A 20,487-nucleotide genomic window follows, 5' to 3' on the forward strand; every position below is an offset into this window, starting at 1 on the left:
AGTATTTTCTGCTCTTGGCCAGCTATGTAGATCCATCCTGATCAGAAGACTGATGTAAGTGAAGAGCTTATTTTTCACTTACTAAGTGCTCAGTAAGTATACCATTCCCAGGGTAGCATCATAAAGATTCTAGTGGCCAAATATATACATATATATAAAAAACACTTTTCTAATTTATTTTCCCTCAAGAAAATGAGGAACTGTCCTCTATTAGAGGGATTATTTTGGCAAAAATGGAACCTCTGTCAGTCTGTTAAGGATACTTTGGAATAGAAGACTCCAGCTCTTGCAGCTACATTGGCATATTTAAAAAGCAAGGGGATTTAGAGGATTGTCTCCCTCCCTCTTGCTTCCTATTTCAATTAGTGGATGTGATTCCAGAGGCAGAATGGAGGTTAATTGTAATGGAGTAATCCTTGTGTTCAGTCACTGTCTGGTGAGCATAGGTAACTAGGTATGAAAGAGCTGCTGGTTTGGCATTTTTTGCCTTTTTTCCCCAGGGGCCAGCTTAGGGGCATTCTAGGAGTGGACAGGGCAAAAGTAAACTGAGTGTTCATGGAGTGTTCTGCTCTGTTTCTACCATCAGCCTCATCTCCTATCTCTACCTCACTCCTGCACACGAGCTAAACACGGAGAACTGAAATGCTTTTCTGCTTCTGATTTACCCTTCTCCCTGCCCTGGGTGTGGGATGTGCTGGCTTTAGCACATCTTCCCTCAAAACAGATGGTGAGAGCAGGAGTGGAAAAATGAGCTGGAGTTCTGGTTTGCACCACGCGATGCTTACTGTAGCCACTTTAACGCAGGTTGGCTGGTATGTGGCAAGACTGTAATTGCTGGGGTTAAGGGAAACAGGTTTGGAGCATTGCTTCACTTCCTTACTGGCTTGTGATCCATTTAAAGGGCAGGGCTGTTCAAGGCTTGGGTTAGATCTGGTACCAGCGTTATGAAAGGTCTAGTGTATGCTTCTAAATGTGTTTTACTGCTTTGCTGCTGCTCTGAATGCTGATGTGCTGCCCTGGTCATGAGTGTTTACCCAAAACAAAGTAAGAAAATAGGGTTGGAAAGGTCTCGAAGTCTCTGTCCTTGAGTCCTAGGCTGGGAGCCTTAGGGCTACATCCTGAGAGACCTGATACCTTTTCATTCTGGTAATGTCTTACAGGTGTGTGTTTCTCATTTTCACAAATGAAGTGGTGTGCTAACACAGATTCTCCGTCTGTGCTGTCTCCTAAATTAGTGTATCTTCAAATTTGAGAGAGAATTTCAGTCTGTAATATCACTACTGTTTGCATGAAGAAGTATTTCTTTATTTGATCTGTACTTTGGGGACTTCATTTAAAACATTCTGTACAGAGAGAGCCTTAGCTCATGTCTTAAGTGCTCTCCTAGGAGCGCTTGGAGGTATCGCTGCGTGTTTGGCAGGAGCGTGCAGGCAGATTGACTCATTGATTAAATCCACCTTCTTGTGTGTGCGCTCACACACAAATAAGCAAGCAGCGTGCATGTTACATGAACTTCTTTCAAGGAGAATTTTATTTATTCTTCTTTCAGATAAATCTAGCAGCCTGGGACCACAATACCACTTTTTTTGGTGTGTACAGTTTTCTCCTGTCAACCTTCCTTTTTGTGAAATTAGTTGTGAATAACTTTGTTACAATAGGCAGAAGGATGGCTTTTGTCTCTTAACATCTTTTGTCCTGTATTGAACAGTGCTTTAACAGAAAAGAAAAATACTTTTACTTTTCTCTGTATAATGTGGTTATCAAAATGGAGTATTTTAGAAATGCTGTGCACAAGACAGCAGAAGAGAGACTGCGTGCATAGTGTATAATATGTTACAGAAAGGGTAGATGGAATACTTTACCTCCGTGTCTTGAATCAAAATGCAACTGTAGGAAACTTTTAAATTTTTTTTTTTTTAATTTAGCACGGTACCTAAAACAATAAGGGAGGTCTTAATGCGGACTTAATAGTCTTACCCTCTTTGTTCTCCAACCGTCAGTGCAATGAAGTAAGCATCTGTCTTTTGACCGTGTTTCTCTTTGTGTTACTGAGCTTGTGTGAGAGACTTTGGTGTGGTGGGTTTGCTTTGTTTCTTATGTTTAATGTTATCGTCAAACTGCTGAATTTTCTCACAGCAGCAGTAGATTTCAGGGGACATCACTTTATTGTGTTGTACTGTAGCTGCCACAGGCTTATCCACAGAACAGGAGCACATCCCATTAAGGCTCTTTTAATGAGAAGCATGTGTTGAATGTCTAGATGTCCACAGTGGCTGTATAATCTGGATATTAGTTTTGCTTGATTTATCAAGGAGGCAAAGATTGCAGGCTGCAGTTCTTAGTCTACAGGCTACAGTCTCCCCCTTCCTATCCAGAATCTTCTCCCTTGCAGTCAGACTGAACCGAAAGCAGTTTGGATAACTGCTGTTAATGGTCTAAGAAATATTCAGAGTACCTTCTCTTGCTCTTCAGGTATTCCAGATTGATTGAGGAATAACCTGGTTTATGGAAAGAGACTTCCAACATCTGAACATCGCTGACATTTGTTAGAAAGCATTTTGTAGTGGAAATGTACTGTGCTGTTTAGTAGGGTGGACACAAATAGCATCCTTCATATTTGCAGTTTCTGGGAAAACTTTTCCAACTACTAGTTATGATTTTGGATGTGCTTCGGCTTTCCTGATAAGGCCAGATACACTGTCTTGAAAACACACTTCCTTAAATCAGCAAATGGTCTCCTGTTTGTTTTGTGGATGACTGGCTCCTTGAAGCTTCTTCCGACTAGAAATGCTAATAGGAAGTGTAACCTTTGGCTGACAAGATATTCTGTTGAAGTTCACCTACAAGCACATTTTGGCTCTGGAGACAGTGCGTCTAGCCAACAGGAATAATCTCAGCTGTACTGGGCCAGCATGTCAGCTTCCTATCCACAGAACTTGGAATCTCATCGGGGGCAATCTCAGAAATTGAAATCGTATGTTAAGTCTCGCTTGGTAATTGTATTTCCTGGTAGCAGCTGGATGTATTATCTTTTAGTGAAAATGCTCACAGACAGCGTTTTGTAGCAGTACTTGGCTTAACCAGGAGGTTTATTATTGCTTGATACAGCAGCTAAGGAGACGTTTTCCAGGAATTTGAATCACTTGAGGTCTATTCTATCAATCTGTTTTCCAGAGTCTGAAAACTGAGATTCTTGACACAAAGTTTAAATGGTTCCAGTATGTTGCTTGTAAACTCATTAATTCTGTCTTTATCAGTGTATCTGGTTTCTCTTCTCCTGGGTAATAACTTCTAAATATGTGGAGTTTATAAATGTATTTTTATGTCCAGCTTTTTTCCATGAGATCATGATATTGAGCTTTGTTTTTAATTTCTGATTTAAAGTTAGAAATGTATGTCTGTTTCCCAGTAGAAACCCTAAACGTACAGAATTTTTGAACTCTTACTCTTGGTAACTTGAGCCAGCGCGCGTTTTCTGCCTCAACTGTAGGTTCAGAAAGGTAATGAATGGGTTTCCATTGAGACTTTCCTTGACCAGGTTGGCAGAAAAAGTTAAGGTCTACCAGGCTTTGGGTGATAGCGATGTTTTTCCTTTTTGGTAAAGATGAGACAAGAAACTTAATTTTGCCAAAATTTTGATAAATTCTTAGTTGCATTCATTTTTTAGAATTAAATCAGATATAATGAATTCCTAATCTGAATTAGGAATATAATTCATAATATACCTTTACAAAGGAAGAATTGATATATAGATGATAGCATTACTATTTTTAATTACTTAGCCTCAGTTTTTGTTGAATGAAAATATGGCAGTACTGGGTTAACCTTGTGTCATTAGCAAGTTTCATAAAAGAGGAAATAATACTTTCAAAAATTGTCTTAGAGTGGAACTGATATCTTGGAATTTTTCTCCCCATTTTTGCTTGTGAATAAAGCTTACTAGCACCATCCCTGAGAGCTCTGGAGACTTTCAGAATGCATTAAGGAAGAAACAGATTTCTGGTGTGGAGGAGTCTGGATTTCTTAATCTCAGGAAGCTTAATTTGTCAGCTTGCTTAGAAAATTGTTCATATACAATTGCTGTCTGAAGTGAAACTTGGAAACAGCAATGTTTTGAGTAGATGGTATATCTAAAAGAACCCTTCTTCCCTTTCCTCTGAATACCTGGTTGTACCCTATTGCTCTTCATTAAATATGAGGAATTGGATTTTCACTATCAAACTAAAATATGCATATGTAATTTGGGGAATATTATTTGAGGTGAGAGCAGGCAATAGATGTTCAAGTACAAGCCCTGCTTCTTCTTTGGTTATAAAACAGATTTCCACAGCTCAGCTTATCCAAAGGACCTTACCTATATTATTTTTCTTTGGCTGCTTATAATTTACCAGTCAGCTGTTAGACAAGAGAACAGTGAGGATCATTCATTTCTTCAAAAGCAGCTTAGCTGAACTAGCACTACATGTGTCTTGCATCATTTTGTTTTTAAATTCGGAAGTGTTTGAGGATATAAAAGGTCCTTTCCCTTCAAATTGTTCTCCATAAGATTCCCCTATCATATTTAATGAAACCATGCATTTCTACCCCTTGCTTGCAAAGTGGAAACTTCTGAACATTGTAGAAATGACAGACAATATGGTTTTCCTTGTTGAGGCCAAAATATAAATGATAAAACTGAAAATTAGTTGATCTAAAATTAACCAGTGCTTTAACTGTGCACAAAGGGCTATGAAGTGCAATACAATTTAAGTTTTACTGAACTTTCTTATGGGAGATGTTTACTGTTAATTTGCATGTTGTCATTTTTTAAGTTCAGCTTGTATGGTGGTGTAAAAATGAGCTTTCAGTTGTTTGTTCCGCATACTTTAAATATATGGCACATCCTCCATGCTCTCCAGAAAGATCAGGGATGACAGTCATCAATATTAACGGCCAGAGTCTGAACCTTGTGCAGTGTAGGTAACTTTTGTGGAATGTGCGTGTACTGGATACTATCGAAACTTGCTTTGATCCAGGGTTTGGAAATAGGGGGTTGGGGAGGGGAAATACACTGCACGTACATGCCCTCATATTCCTGAGTGGTTAGAAACGCGATAGGAAGAAACATCTTTATGCTTAAGCAGCAAAATGTGAAGGGAAGTAATTGTCTATTTATGCAGACCAACAGTGGATTACTTGGCTTAAACTTCCTTAAAACAGAACTGTTCTTTTCTGCGTAAATCATTGTATGCTGGCTTCTCCTTATAGTCAAAGTAGTAACTTTCCATCTTGAGTTTGAGCTGTCTCCTATGCTCTCTTGAAACTGCTAATTCAAATTATATTGTAGTGTAGACTCGTGATTTTGTTTTGTGCTGACACTTTTAAATAATCAACCTTGAAATATGCAGTATCTGTGAGGCTGAACTTTTTCTTTTTCCTTCTTTCTTGGCATAGGCAGTACTACTTATTATCTTAGTTTCTTTAAAGAAAAAGCAAACAAAGGGGGGGAAAAAAGCCCAAACCACTTTTCTTTTCTTGTTTCTTGTAGGTTTATGGGTGTCTGTGTGCATCAAGGACAGCTGCACGCACTTACTGAGGTAAGACTATTTCATGATATACATACTCATGATGAAACAGTTCTCAGGCCGGATTCTGCAACTGCTGTTTGCCTGGAATGATAGTTTCTTTTATGGTGACCAGTGGGTTAATCACATGGTACTTGCTGTGCAGTGGGAAGACTGCAGAATCAGGCCTCAGAACTGTACTTCGCTCATAGCACTTGTGTATCTTTTATTGGGGTACTTATTAGGATGAAAAAAAAATCACAGTAGGAACATAGAATTTCACTGGTAATATTCTAAATGAGATGTGAATTTACACTGAGCTGCCCCTAAATATTACTTGTTTCAGTGACATTGCTTTGTATTTAAGTTTTATTTATGTTCCGGTTGTGTGTACGTTTGACAGGTGAATCGAGACGTTTCAGTTTGGTGATATTAGTGTATTCAATCCCTATCACTTTCTTATTTGGAGTAACATCAAGATCACAGTTTAATCTGTCCCATAAAGAGGAGTTATTCTATTGCCCGTATACTCTGGCCAAAATCCACATATCAAATAAGAAATGGAAGTTTCTGTTAATGTGAGTCTTCCCACCAAGTTTTACTGGGTTGTATGTTTAATCCCCCTGTAAATTGCTCAGGAAAAACAAGAAGGGAGCATTCTTTTGTTCAGAATAGCTTTGCCTGTTTTGAGTCAATATCAATAAAATATTTTCCTTGCTGTTTTAATTTGAGTACAAATTTGAGGGAAAACGCATGTTTTGGAAAGTTAATGTTTCTTATTTACTTATATTTTGTAGGAACTGCTCGATTAAATGAATAACCCTTTCCCATCCCCCAAAGACAAGTATGTTAATAATTGGCAATTAAAGCAGGTTCCTGGTATGCTCGTCAAGAACTACTGTAAAATGAGAAGATTTTGTAGCTATATGCTAATTATTAGGATATGTGTGGCCATCATTTTCTGTAACTTCCATATGCAGCCCTGAGGCAAAGATACACATGTGTGGGCAGTGAATTTCTTCACCTTCTGAGGTGGCAATTCTGCAGTTCTAGTTCTAGCTACTACTATTAGAGTGATAACACACCAGTTCACTAGTGGCCGTAGCTCTAGCATAAGAGCAAAGGAAAAGACACTTCCAGAAATTTCAAGATAAAGCATGTGTGAGGGGTCCTTTGAGAGAGGGACGATTCGTTTGATCTCTTCATTATTTTTTTTTTTCCCCCTGTGCTCAGTAGAGGAAATATGTCTAAGATTTGTCATTAGATGGCTGATCCAAGTTCTTCAGGCAGGCTTTGCTACCATTATTGCCTATTTCTTTTGGTTTTGGACCTCTGGTCAGTTAAAACAGGGAGGTTTCAGGCCCTTCCACTCACTAACCATGACCTAGAAGAGATGGAGCTTCATAGCATAGTTTTGTTGTACTACTACATCTTGGCTGATTTTCCTCAGTGTGTATTTTTGGGGTTTGTTTGTTTTCCCCCCTTCATCCCAGTTGCTTGCCATTTAAATGTCCCTCCCCACCCAGAAAGCCAAGAAAATGAAACCAGCACAGATGCTTCCTCACAGAGAGCTAACTTTGTAGCTGCTTGCTTTGCTCAGCTATTTTTGAGTTCTTGGCAAGCAAATAAATCTAAGAAAGACTTCAAAGACTAACTTTTTATAGTTACAATTCAGAATAGCAGAAGAGATTCCTGAAACATCTTGAGACCAAAGAGGAAAAGTTTTAGACTGAAGAAGGTTGCTGCAAAAATTTGACAAACAGAATGACTTGAGTAACATATTATAAAAGTACGCGTAGTGATTACTGCTTTTCTTACAAGGAACCGTGGACGTTTAATGCCTGCAGTAGGAAAAAACACAACAGAAGACCATCATAAGTTGATGTTGCATGGAATCTGCACACAATTTTGTCCAATACAGTATTTGTTCTTTGGTTTTACAGAGCTTTTAAAAGTTAAGAGCTGTGTATGTTCCAAGTGATGGAATTATTTGTGTGTTTTGGCAACAGCAGTGGTATTTTTCATCTTGACACGTGCATAGAGTAATAGTTGAGTTCTGAAGACTTCTGGAGGTTCGAGAAGGGGCCGAAATGACTTGCTGAAGGAATTATTAGTAAGACGGACATGGTGAATCACCAGTTCAAATATAGCCCAGGAGGGTAAACAAATCAGCCACAGTCTCGTGGCTTTTTTCAGCTTGTGGTCCAAAAAGGTGGTCTCCTAGCTTCCAGTGTTCAACATAATTGATCCTAGCCTGACGCTACTAGCATTCATAGAACTGCTGCCAAGGTTCTACGTCTTTGGAGATGAAACTGTAGATTCAGAGACCCATTGCTCAATAGGTGTCTGAGTCACTTCAAGGAGAATCCTCTCTCACACTAGCCTATGCTGGACCTGTTCCATAAGGAGCTTAATTATAACTTCTTGTGTTTTGAGACTACAGTTGATGATATGCCTAAGTAAAAGGGATACAGCATCACTTGGAGCTTATGTCTGAGGACGCAATGGGAATCATGTTTATTTTTATGTATATGCTTCCTTGACAGAGTAAGTTGATAACTTCTGGCAAATATTTGGTGAATGGAGTTAGACAACTTGTGCTTAATAGCCTCCTGTGCTATTAGCAGGCACGGCAGCAACCACAAGTGGTGGTAGAGGAGCCTTGGGGATTTTATAAGCCTGTTAAGAGGCTACATTAGTAATATACAGCACTTTATTAGAAGGCAGTCTGAATTGTTACAGATTTCTTTTCTTACATGTTTAAACACACAGGAGGCTAAACACAGTGGATCACGCAGAGCAGGTTTTTTTGCTTGAGGAACGTGTTGATCATATGTAGGCCTTGGATTTTTCCCTTTTGGCAGCATTTTACCTTGTTCTAATTGTCCTCTCTGAAGTGGCTTTTGTTTTTAAAACCGTTGGGCAAGAAACAGTTTCTGTTTGTTTTGGTTTGGTTTTTTCGAAATAAGAATGGAATTGTTTAATTATAGGCTGCACTAGGACTTTGACCTTGTTCTGAATCCCCAGTCTTATCAGTTTTGAAAATCCAATATTATTTTTGAAGTTCTACTCAAGCCAGAAGCTATGGCATACGCCTCTTCTGAAGTAGTTCAGTATCTATCTTTAGAGTCCAGAATGGTTTAGGCTGGCAGTGACGTCTGTCCTTGCAAGCACATAGTTAAGAAACATTTAAGGTAAGTGAAGTAGATGTTTTAATAGGTGTCCTGCTCAGATGAGTTGGCAGGCGTTAGACTGCCTCACTAACTTTGAGCTGATGGGCACATATTTGCTGTGCTCGTTTTCTGTAAAACCAGGAACTGGCTATTTCTTTCTCAGTATTCAGCTCTAATCTGTAGCTAGTGGTTTGTGTCTGTAGCTACAAGAATCTGCAGTGCTTCCTGCTGTACTCACATGCCTCTCCAAACGTCATTTCAGCCTCTCCTTCAAGCCTCTCTGTTTTCCAGCCACCTTCCTAATCTGACAGCTCTGCTTCCATTTCTTAATTTCCTGGCACACAGCAGCATCCTCAGACTTGGAGAAACTTGCATAGGAGTACAGGCTCCGGTGTCAGCATGAGGTGCTGCTGAGTGTTCAGAGACCAGACCTGAGCTGCTGCTGGGAGGTTAGCAGACAGCTTACACTCTGGGGAACATGAAGCCGTGAGCCAGTTAGTGCGGAGCAGCCCTGGCTTAATTAAAATAGTGTACAATCTTATCCCATACATGTTTACCAAGGAATGGCTACATGAGCAAACATCCGTTTTAGATGGGAGGCAAACAAATTTATTTGTGTGTTGCATGTTCTATAGGCCTATGCTATTACACCGAAGCAGATAACATAGCATACAAAAGAAACATATATACAAAACATATAAAAGCCAGTTAATACCTTCTTGCATATCTTAAAATTATTTGTTGGACTCTGCTAAGCAGGTTTATCTGAATTTCTAAGAGAGGGGTCAGGCTAAACTCTTGTTATAATTAGATGTATATATATGCACAGAACGAGTCATACAGCTTGATAATTCCTTCTTGAAGGAAATGAAAGCCCTGACAGCTGTGTGTATAGAAGATGAGGAAGGGAGGGTTATTATGTGCGATTGGGATATCTTGAAATTGCAGTGCTTCACACACAATAGCTAATTGTTACAACAGAAGCTTTATGGCTATTAATTCATACTGAATGATAGTAAAAAAGTGCACTAAAGCTCTTCTGCTGCAATCTGAAGCTCTAGCTTTCCTTGCTCAGGGTGGGATCTGACATGCACTGGAGCCTTCTTAGGCAGAGAGCAGGGCAGTGTGATAGGAACGCATGATGTGATGGAGGGGTGGACAGTACTGTTTGAGCCAGCAGCTGGATCTGCTGTCTCCCTGACAGCCCTCTCCTGCACTCTTTCAGTCTTTGTCCTCACTGCTCAGTCCTCGCAGTCAGTCCTTCTGATTCCATCCCAGGTAGCCAGTGTGGTATTAGATGTTTCATGGGTCTAAACCCAAGGCTGCCCAAATTTATACTCTTAAGGTGCTGCATACGTGACACTGGAACTATGGTGAGATAAGGTGAGCCAGCCTTTCTGTGCACCTGGCTCCTCCAGCGCATCCTATTCGGTGCCTTCTCCTTATTGTATATGTATCTCCTTATCCCTATATTCTCCTCACGTGCTCACCTTTCAGGTGGTGTGTCCCAGGGATTCGTGACAGTGTCTTAAAGTCTGAAAAGTTTCCTGGGTGCTTGGAATGGTGTTGTCTGCAATAATGCATGTTGGCAATGTATAGTATGGACAGCAGAGTTTAATGCAAGTGTATGTGGCAAAAAGCGCCATAAGAATAATCTTCAGTGCTGCTTTAACTTTTAAGAGATTCCACAGAATTCTTTGAACTTGTGCACATTTTCAGCTCAATTAATTTTTTTTTATAGCTGTGTCATAAACCCCAGGAAAAACTTTACTACGGAAATCCTTCCAGACATGTTAATTTTTATCTTGGGCAAGATAATTGCTATTGGACAATTTTAACATGTTGCACTGTAATAGCTTACTGAATTTAACACTGCTGTTTTTTCCATCAACCACACAATTCATTGTTTTGAGACAAGAATGCTGTTATGTAGCAGTTTGGAAAAGACTTATTTTCTTCCTTTCCTTGCACAGTGTATCCCTTTTGTACTGCAAAAGCTCATCTTAATGAAAGAGCCTGTGGCTTTTGAAGAGACAGGCTTTTTTTCAATAATTTCCTCTGTGAGAACTGAAAACTTTACTTCTCTGCTTTTCCTCCCAACAGCAATAATTTAAGTGAACTATCAATGCAATTAGTGGAGTTTCAGGCCTTCAGAGACCTTCCTTTTTTAGTTGTTTTTTTTTTATACTTCTGGAAATAACACTGGGAAGAAAAAATATTAAAAACTTAAAATTAGACAGACATCACTTAGGTCTCCTCTTCGAAACCCTTATGCTACAGTAAAAATTGTCAGCCTACATTGCCTTCCAGATGGCAATTGCATACTTTTAAGAGTTTTAAAAAGCCCTGGAACACCATTCCTTCCTTGCTCCCTTCTCCCCCCATCTCCTGTAACACTTGCTGATCCCTACTGTTATCCCTCCAGTGTGATTCATATTGTTTAAATAACTTTAGTTTTACTCCTGTAGTACTGCAAATATTTAACTCAGCTTTGGTGATCACATTAGGCTACCCTGTCAACCCTAGAGAACAGTGTCTTCAGAACTGTAGTTCCTATTGTCAGTCATTCTGCAAATATTCCATGCAGCAAAGGAATTGTTCCCAGTTTAGGAATTATCTGTTTATCAGCTCAGGTTTAGTTCCTGGATAAGATGGGTTTGGTGGTTGTCCCTCAAAATAGAGAATAACTGCGGTGCTAAGTTGATTAGCCTGAGCTTGGAGACAACTGAAGAGAAGATGAAAGTTGTGTTAAAGGTAGCACAAAGTAGAAAATGAAAAGACATGAAGGGACTCTCAACTTCATTCTGTTAGAAAACGCTGCTCATCTGCTGGATACTGCTGTCCAATTTCTAGCACACACCCCCCCAGTCTAGAGTATCATTAGGAAAGACCTTTACTTCATGTAAGATTAAAGGTTTAGGTATTACCTAATGTCTACAGTCAAACCATACTAATTAGAGGCTTCCAGATCAGTTTGTATTCCTTAATATCTTGTGCTTTTCATTAGCTACCCTTGCTCATTGAAATCTTCCTTAGGCACTTCATGTAGTCTTTCTGACTGTAGCATTGAAAAAAAGAGAACTCAAACTCAAGAGGAGGAAAAGCGGAGGGGTGGAGAAACTCTAGAGACAATTTGGTCTGTCCTTTCCTCAGATTTGTCCCTAATTCTGGTCCAATTTTGTCTTATTTGCCTACATAAAGCATCTTGAGTGTATTAGAGGTCTCAGGTAGTAGTATGTCAAGTTATTTACTTTGTGGTCTTATGGAACTGGCAAATGTTGTGACTTCTGGAGGAATGAGATGAGCAACTGTGCAAACTTTCTCTTGGATGTTTTTGTTTACAGCTCTGAGAAATATACTTGTTAATTCTAAATATCTTTGTTTTAGGGCAATGAGTCTTGATATCAAGTTGTATGAAAAAAACACCCCCAAAACCAGCCACCCAACAGAATTTACTTTGAAGTAATTTTAAAGCAAGATTAGTGTGCTATGATGACAAAGGATGTCTTTCAGATGATTTTCAGCAGCCAACAGCTGGCATTTTTAAATGCCTCCTGGCTCTAGGATGCTGTAGAAGGACTGCTGTTTAAACTTTGTAAGAACTCTAAGTATGTGTAAAATTCTGCAGATTAAATTGATCCTTATGATCTCTCAGCCAATGAATAGCATGACCTGTGGATTAACACTGTAATAAATCTCTACTTGCATGCTTTATTCTTTTTGTCCTTAGTTCAGATGCTTTTATTTGTAGCATTTGTTAGAGCTACAGCTTCATTTTATATGCTTCCCTGGGAGTAGGAAGAACAGAAGTTCTTTCAGTGGTGCCCTGCTGGTGCTGGAAGGTGTAATGTGTAGAGGCAACCTGGGCCTTTGCAGGTATAAAACTCAAGTATCAGAAGTGTAAGTTTAATCCTACTCAAAGTGTGTCAGAGGCATCGGGTCCTCTGTTAAACTATGGTTAGTTTATACCCTTTCTGGTATGGACTTGAGTATTAGAACTGAATATATTTAACTCCAGGAAAGTATGCTTTGATGACAGGAATGGTTATGTGGTATAAAACCAGAGTACCTATTGCTATTACTTGCTTGCCCCTTGTGTTGCCTTGTTGTAGGACTGGAAGTCCAGCCAGCACACATCTGTGTTATTTCCTCTGTTGATTTGGTTGTTTGGGTTCATTAGCTTTTCCCTTACAGGAGTCATTAAGAGTCAGGCTTTGCATATACCCGCTTCAGGGTCAAGAGAAAACCATTCATCTGGACCCCAGGGATTTGACCTCCAGAGAAGAGTAATGGTAACCTTGTCTGATGCAGCAGTGGTTGTGCTCCCCCTTAATGACTGAGGACTGTGTGAGAAGTTTGCTGTAGGACCCGAGGAGAAGAGTAAGGGTGATGGCAGCAGAAGTAGCATTTAAAACAGAGTGGGAAATAACTCAGGTGTTCGGAGGACTAGACTAGTCTGTAATGGAAAAGGTGAGAAACTCCATTTCATTGCAACTGTTTTTTCCAGTACTAAAATAGAATGAATGCATCGCATAACATGTCTGTTAGGACTGTTCACTATCTGCACAGCGCTTTATGTCTTGTTTCTTGAGAAAAAGCACTTATCTCGCTGCAGAAAAATTGTTGCAAGCTAACAGATGCTTTGAAATACCTAGTTAATTCTATCATCCCTTTTTAAAATACATAGAACTGTGGAGTCTTTTCACTTTCAGGAATAGAGTTAAGGTGAACCTACAAGATGCCAAAATCTCTGTTACCGTGTGCCTGCCTTCTGGCACGTGTGAATATCAGCTCAATCTTTTTGGGTTAAAAAAATCCAACCAATTGAATGTGTACAAAAAGACAAGTCTGCTTGAACTTTCTAATTCATTGCGCGTGAACACTGGGGCTAACTTGGTAAGAACTGAAAGTGTCACCTTTGTTGTCGCATACAGCAGCTGCTTTGCTGAATGGAAACAGACATAGGTAACAGGGACTTTTCTTAGAGCTGAAAAGTTAGGAAGTTTCTGTTTATATTCCAAGATGAATGTGTTTATAATGTGGCAAACCAAGTCTCTAGCAATATCTTTTTGAATTTTTAAAAATCCTCAATCTTTAAAGTGATAAGCCTTGGGATGTGCTTCATATTTCTTGTATCAAAGTATAATCTTTTGCTTAAATTATTTTGACGTTAAAGAGAGATATCTATAAATTTTAATATTAGGTACTTGTATGTGTGTATGTATCTGAAATAAGTTATTTTAATAGCCTTGCCCAGCGTGTGTAGACTTTTGTGCTTTTTCTTGTTTCTGTGTAGCTTACAAAATGATTCCTAGTACATCTTGGATCATTTTGAAATGCAGTGTGGTTTTTTTTTTAATAAACTGCTTTCAGTTCAGACACTTTCCTTCATCTCTTGATTGTTCATGATAGAACGTTAAAAATACTTGTCAACACTTGAGCCATATTTGGTCTTGGTTCTGCACTCTTCACAGCATATGGACTGTCATTTTTGGTTTTGCTGTAACAGTTCACTTAGGTTCTCCTTAGTTTATAGAAATCAGTTGAATGCACTCTCGGCAAATGTAGATTGATGCTTGATGACCGGCTCTACCTCATCCTCTCTCCGTGCTATACAAGGTGTCATATTGTCTCATCTCCAAAGTGGTGTCCTTTTTTTCTCATGGATTCATTCTCTTTAGAGGAGTACAGCATCTCTCTCTTCAACCTGAGAGATCCATCTGTGAAAGGCTTGATATGCCTGGCGCTTTCCAGCTTCAAGAACTGAAGAGACCCATTCCTGTCCCATCGTTCCTTGTCAAGAAGCATGGGTAGCTCTAGAAGTAACCATGCCCTGATGCAATACTAACTGGAGAGTGTTAGAATAACCAGCTGTATTTATTGGTTTGGGGAGAGGTGTGTCTGCCCTAACTATATATTTGAAAAGGTGCATGAAAAAGGAAAAAAGTATATTATCCCATTTCCAGTAATGATTCACTCTAGATTATCAACTCTAGGAAGACTGAGTGAGGCTTAGAAGATGTGACCACCATCATGCTGCTTTATCAGCTAAAGACATCTCATTCTTGTTGAAATAATGCTGTAGGCACTTGTACTGAGCCTAGATGATTAGTTATTCCAGCACTGAGGAGTTGCAGACTCTGGTACCCCATCATGGTACTTTGTATGTGAGATTTAAGTTAGGCTGATTAAAGATAGAAGTAAACCTGACTCATCTGTATGTACCAGTGGATGCAAAATTAAATCTAAACACGATACATGTAATGAGTAAATTAGACTGTTCAAAGTAAGTAGACTTTCAAATGCTTGTAGGAAAGAGAGGGTAATGTTGGTACTTGGAAAATGGCATGCTCTTTAAACGTTATGCTAAAACTTTAAGGCATCATGAATTATTTTGTAGCACAAAAAAACTGTCTAAGAGTGAAGTTATTTCACAGAAGTTAGGACAAAGTACATATTCTTTACTTTGTTTATATTATTTTCCTTGGGAACCAAATATTTTTGTGAATTAGTTAAAAGGAAAAAAGACTTCAGTCCCAAACACAGCTTGATGTGCTGCACATACCAAAAAAGTCCATTTAAAATCACACAAGGGGGCCTGGCTTTCAGTGACAGGAGGCAGGAAATTTAGTGTTCTGGCTGAAATTCCATCTCTAGTTCATAGTCCTGCAGCCTGATGTTGTGGCATACGTGGTGTGCTTGACCCTTTAGCTCTTTCTCCAGCAAAAATGATACAGGCCTCTGCAGGAGTTTCAGCTAAGTCTGTCTGATTTGTAGCTTTGCAATTTTGAGTGCTTAAATATCAAAAGTCAGGTTCTTGGAAAGCATGTAAAGGACCTTATTTAATTTAGGTGATCTTTCCTTATTTTTTTTCCTACATCTGATGGCTATTTACTTTTTCACGAATGAAACCTAATGATCCTGTCTGATTGCAGTGATCAACGACCTAAGGTTTCCAGAAAAATACTAAACAATAGAGGATATTTTATTTTAACTTAGTTTTTGGATTGATTATACCAAGTTAGCCCCACAGAATGCAGGGGCCCCTGTGCCATAGCTTCAGTTTGATAGGAAGTTAAGTGCTGCTGTACCTGGTTGCAACAGGAGGAAGCTTTAATTACTGAAATGGTGTGTATTTTCCTGTGGCTGTGCCTGATATGACTTGACCAATTCCCCCCAAGTGCATTTTTTTTTTTATAGAGAGTGATTTCCTATCACGTACATGTGCAGAATTAGAATAACAAGTAAGAGAGGTTCAGGTGGGTCCTTACTTTACAGAAAGGTGGAATCGATTCTCAAAAAGCTTTTTACCAAAAGTAGACAAGCAATGAGAGTTGTGTGAGCACTGCATTGTGCTGAGGGCACAGGGAAACTGCTAGATGCATTTGCAGTTTGTGGTTAGGCCAAGGAGAGAAGGGTGGGTTCTCACAGAGAAGAAAGTTCAGCCATAAAAAGTACCATAATAGGATACACTAAAGAAATGCTCATGTAAAGACAGAAGCTAATACTTTGAAAATGAGTCTAACTTTAGGGGCACAGTCTGTATTTTGTATTTATGCATGGAGGTGCTAGATCAGAAGTGATGACCTGCCAATTATTTCAGTGAGAACTTCTGGATGTACAAGCTTTTGAATCCTAGTCTTTTTCTTAAATGCCTGTGTATGACCTTAACAGCTCATGGTTAAATCTCCCCCTTCTTTCTTTCTTTTTTCTTTTTTTAATATCTTGGCTACACAGGCAGTATGTTGGATTTAATTCTTTTTTTCCCCTCTTGTAGGAGGATGATTGAGTTGTTTCATCATTTCAGAGCCTGCAATAGTGCACAATGAACCTATTTTATTTATTATCTAAATATGTTGTGTTCTGAGGAACGTTTGCTAAATATCTTGCTCGTGGTAACCTCTTTGTCCTCCTTTGAATGTCTCAAGGATAGAAAAAAGTAAGATAAGAGGCAGATAAATGTTGAACTGCAAACAGCAAGCTCCATTGTCTTATTCCTTCTCTCCCTCCCCTGCATGTGTGTGGTGCACACATGCGGGTGGGGTGTGTGTTGTGTGGGGTTTTTTGGGGAGGTATTTTTATTATTAGTGTTTTGACACTCATTGTAAGCCTACTGGACCATTTGCCATTGTCTCAAGCGAAAAAGAAAAACATTCTTGAACTGCAAGCCCTGCAATTCTTTTATTCTTGCTTTCTGATGTCCTGGAAATATGTCTAGGTTAATAAGAGTGAGAAGATGCAAACTTCTCAACTATAATGGTATGGGGACGAGAGAGGGGAAGAGAACTGAATACTGCCTTGAGGACTAGATTTTCCTTTTACTTATGTGTATGAAGAGGGATTTTTTTCCTTATATATTTTCCAGTAAATTCATTTTGTAGTGCTTTCTCTCCCCCCTCTCCCTTCCCCTTCACTCTGTACCCCAGGAAACATACTCTTGATTTAATAAATGTTTTGTAGTTTCGCTTCCTTATTTATTTATCAGCCATCCAAACCATTCAGAAACTGAGTTTGTACAAGAAAATTCTTTTAGTGTTTGCTTTTGCCCACCAGTATTAAAAGGGCATCTTGGTGCGTCCTGTAATTGCAAATTAAGTGTTTGAGCACCCTCAAATGTAAATGGACGTTATGGCATAGCTGGAGTGCTGAGGCTTGGAAAAGCACTCTGAAACAGCTCAAAACCAGTATTCCTTGTGCAGAATTTAAACAAAGTTTGTACTGTGAGAGGTGTTTGTGTGCTATAACTTTAGCGCTCAGTAGTTCCTTGTAGCTGTTCACAGACTTCAAAAAATGAAGCAAACAGGTTATTTTGATGTTTGGAGTTGATGATCTTAAAGGTCGCTTCCAATGTAGACAATTCTATGATTTATCTGGAATCTTGCAGGCATATAATCTGTGGGCTGCTACTGATGGTATCTTTGTGGGGAAAGTGAGAAAAAACATTATTTAAGTAAGAGGCTCCTTGTCAGGGGCTACAGCTTGCTTCTAGACAGAACTGAGTGTGTAGTATGTTCAAAATGCTGTCATTATGGATAGAGCCTTCTGCTCTTAACAGAAGTGTTATTGTAGAGATGCTGTTTCTCTTGCTGGTGTCAGCAACAAGGTACTTTCTTTTCTGTCCCTGTGTGCTAATTTATGCCATTGCTAGTTTGCCATATCCCAGATTCTTATCTGCACTGAAGCTTGGCTCTACTTAGAATCCAAATGGTTGTGACTTCAGATTATAAATGCAGGTTTTTTTGTCAGGCCTTCTTTGCTTTCTGTTTTTTCAACTATTATAATTACAGGAAAAATTGTTATCAAGGTCAGTTTGTATAGATATACTGGGAGTGTTTTCCGGTTCCAACAAAATAAGCTTATTTCCTGAAGTATGTCAAACCCTTCATACGTATGGGTTGCAATAGCGCCTTGTTGCTATGGGTCTGCAGTTGAAGCCTTACTTAAAGTAATCTTTTTCTAGCAGCAGGTGAGCAAGTGAACATTAAATTTTGATTGAATGGAATGACAGGAAAGGGATAAATTCAGCTTGCTGACCATAAGAGCTGTTGGATGTAGAGAATTAAAGGAAGACAAATCTTGCCATATTCTTTTCCATGCCAGCACTTAAACGTTTGGAATGCAGCAAATGGTTTTCATTACAGCTCCTTCCTGAGTTGGTGCATGTTAATTCTTGTTTGCCCTTATAAAATAAGCCATGCCTGTACATGCCTTTTTAGAAGGAGGAGCCAGTGAATCAATCAATGCCGCAGCTTACAGGGAAAAAGGAACAGAGGTGGGTCATGTTGTGTTTCTTGGCCTTTGGTCCTGAGTTGTGATGAGTAACCGTGTTACAGCAATTGCATGAGGAAGCTTGCCCTCTCCTCTATGGATAGCTGACACTTTTAAAAGCAAGATTATTTTAATCCTGTAATGGTTAACACTTAAAGAAAAGGCATTGTCTTTGATTAAAGAACTGAGTTGTTTATATTGGTTGAAAAGTAGAAGAGAAATTGACTTTAAGTTACAGACTATTTTTCCCTGTGCTTTTCAGCAGCCGAGGAGCAGGAAAGAAAAGTGGCCTTTAGAGGATGACTTTTGGCTTTTCTTCTGTTCTTTCAATAAGGCTATTTTTCCTAGCCACTTGAGCCCTTCTGGTTTCTCATGAAAATGTTTTGAGTTTTCTTCTGAAATGTGTTTGCTTCATCTGCATGTTCTGACTCTTTCAGTACTTGTGGTTTGCTCCCTGCCAACATTCGTTCACCTGCTGTCCAAAAATATACTCATACAGCCCAAATTAAACAGCCAACTTGTTCTGTTTTAATGTTTAATTTATTTTGTTTGGTGCAATCGATGTGTTAGGTATCTAATGGAAATGGAAGGTTACTGCTCAGGGGTACTTGGGTGAGGTGGTTTTGTAGATTTTTCTTTTTTTTTTTTTTAAAATCCTGGTTTTTTGGGTTTTTGTTTGTTTGTTTTTTACCAAGCAGAGGTCTATAACTTCAAAAAGATTCAATGTAATCTGGGAGTCAGTCTCAATGTATCAACTTGGAGAATCTCATGTTGAAGTTTTGAACATCATGATACTGTCTTTCTTTTCCAGTTCTGCACAGTTAAAACTAATGAAAACAGTTGAGGGAAATGAGGAAATTTCCAGACCTCCCACTGTAGCTAATTATGCCAGTTGTGGCAGAAGGGTACATTGGCTTGTTGTCTTGCAGCGTGACAGATGACTGTTAAACATACAAGAACGGAAGACTGGGTTGTGTCCTCCTTGAAATGAGTGATTTAAAACTTTTTTTAACTTCTGCAGAAAATTCAGTGAGGGAAAAGATGTCAACTTTCTTTTATTAGGCACGAGAGTTACGTTCTTCTTTCCAACATTAGAAATTATACAAATATGCAGGTTCTGTCTCTTTTGACATTGCTTCAACGCATCTGTCCACGATGTCTGCAATGTTATTATTTTGCTTTCCAGGTCTCTGTGTAGAGTCCAACTATGTAGTCTGGCTCTTTTTCTGACATCTCTTACTTCTCCACACTAAAGGTGCTACAGCTGTGATTCTAGTTTCTGTCCTCCTGCTTCTCTGCCTGCTCTCTTCATTGGGTTTCTCCAGTATATTAATTTTTTGCTGTCTCCGTGTTTGTGTTGCAGTGTTCTGGGTCCCTAGAGCTCTTATTCTTTAATTACCTCATTTGGTGTGTCATCCTAAATGAGCTCTTCACACCTACTTTTCTTAACTACTTAATGTGTTGCCTTTGGCAATATTTGGGCTATCCTATAGGGGTCTCTTGTGGTTATTTGTTGCTTTTTAAATGGCAAGCAGTGACATTTAAAGCTTGGTGAATAGCAGGCCAACTTTTTCTGGCTTTCCTCTGCGGTATCTGGTGGCTTATTCATGTTAGACCTACATAGTGAAACAGCATTGGTTTTCAGAGTAGCATTGAAGACTCTCTGCGATTCCCTTTAGTCTTCCCCCTCAGACTTGGCAATACTTGCTTTTGGTTCAGAGGTCTATAACTTCAAAAAGATTCAATGTAATCTGGGAGTCAGTCTCAATGTATCAACTTGGAGAATCTCATGTTGAAGTTTTGAACATCATGATACTGTCTTTCTTTTCCAGTTCTGCACAGTTAAAACTAATGAAAACAGTTGAGGGAAATGAGGAAATTTCCAGACCTCCCACTGTAGCTAATTATGCCAGTTGTGGCAGAAGGGTACATTGGCTTGTTGTCTTGCAGCGTGACAGATGACTGTTAAACATACAAGAACGGAAGACTGGGTTGTGTCCTCC

General features: G+C 39.1%; 1 protein-coding gene across 1 annotated transcript in view; it reads left to right on the forward strand.

The window, feature by feature from the left end:
- The window catches only part of TESK2 (testis-specific kinase 2), an 87,527-nt gene that overhangs the window by 33,663 nt on the left and 33,377 nt on the right, over positions 1-20,487 (forward strand). Inside the window, exon 4 of the mRNA XM_014939402.1 lies at positions 5,528-5,576. Within this exon, the coding sequence (XP_014794888.1) occupies positions 5,528-5,576 (49 nt within the window). The remainder of the gene's footprint in view (positions 1-5,527; positions 5,577-20,487) is intronic.

This window comes from Calidris pugnax, unplaced genomic scaffold (genome assembly GCF_001431845.1).
Source record: "Calidris pugnax isolate Ruff unplaced genomic scaffold, ASM143184v1 scaffold18, whole genome shotgun sequence".
NCBI lineage: Eukaryota > Metazoa > Chordata > Aves > Charadriiformes > Scolopacidae > Calidris > Calidris pugnax.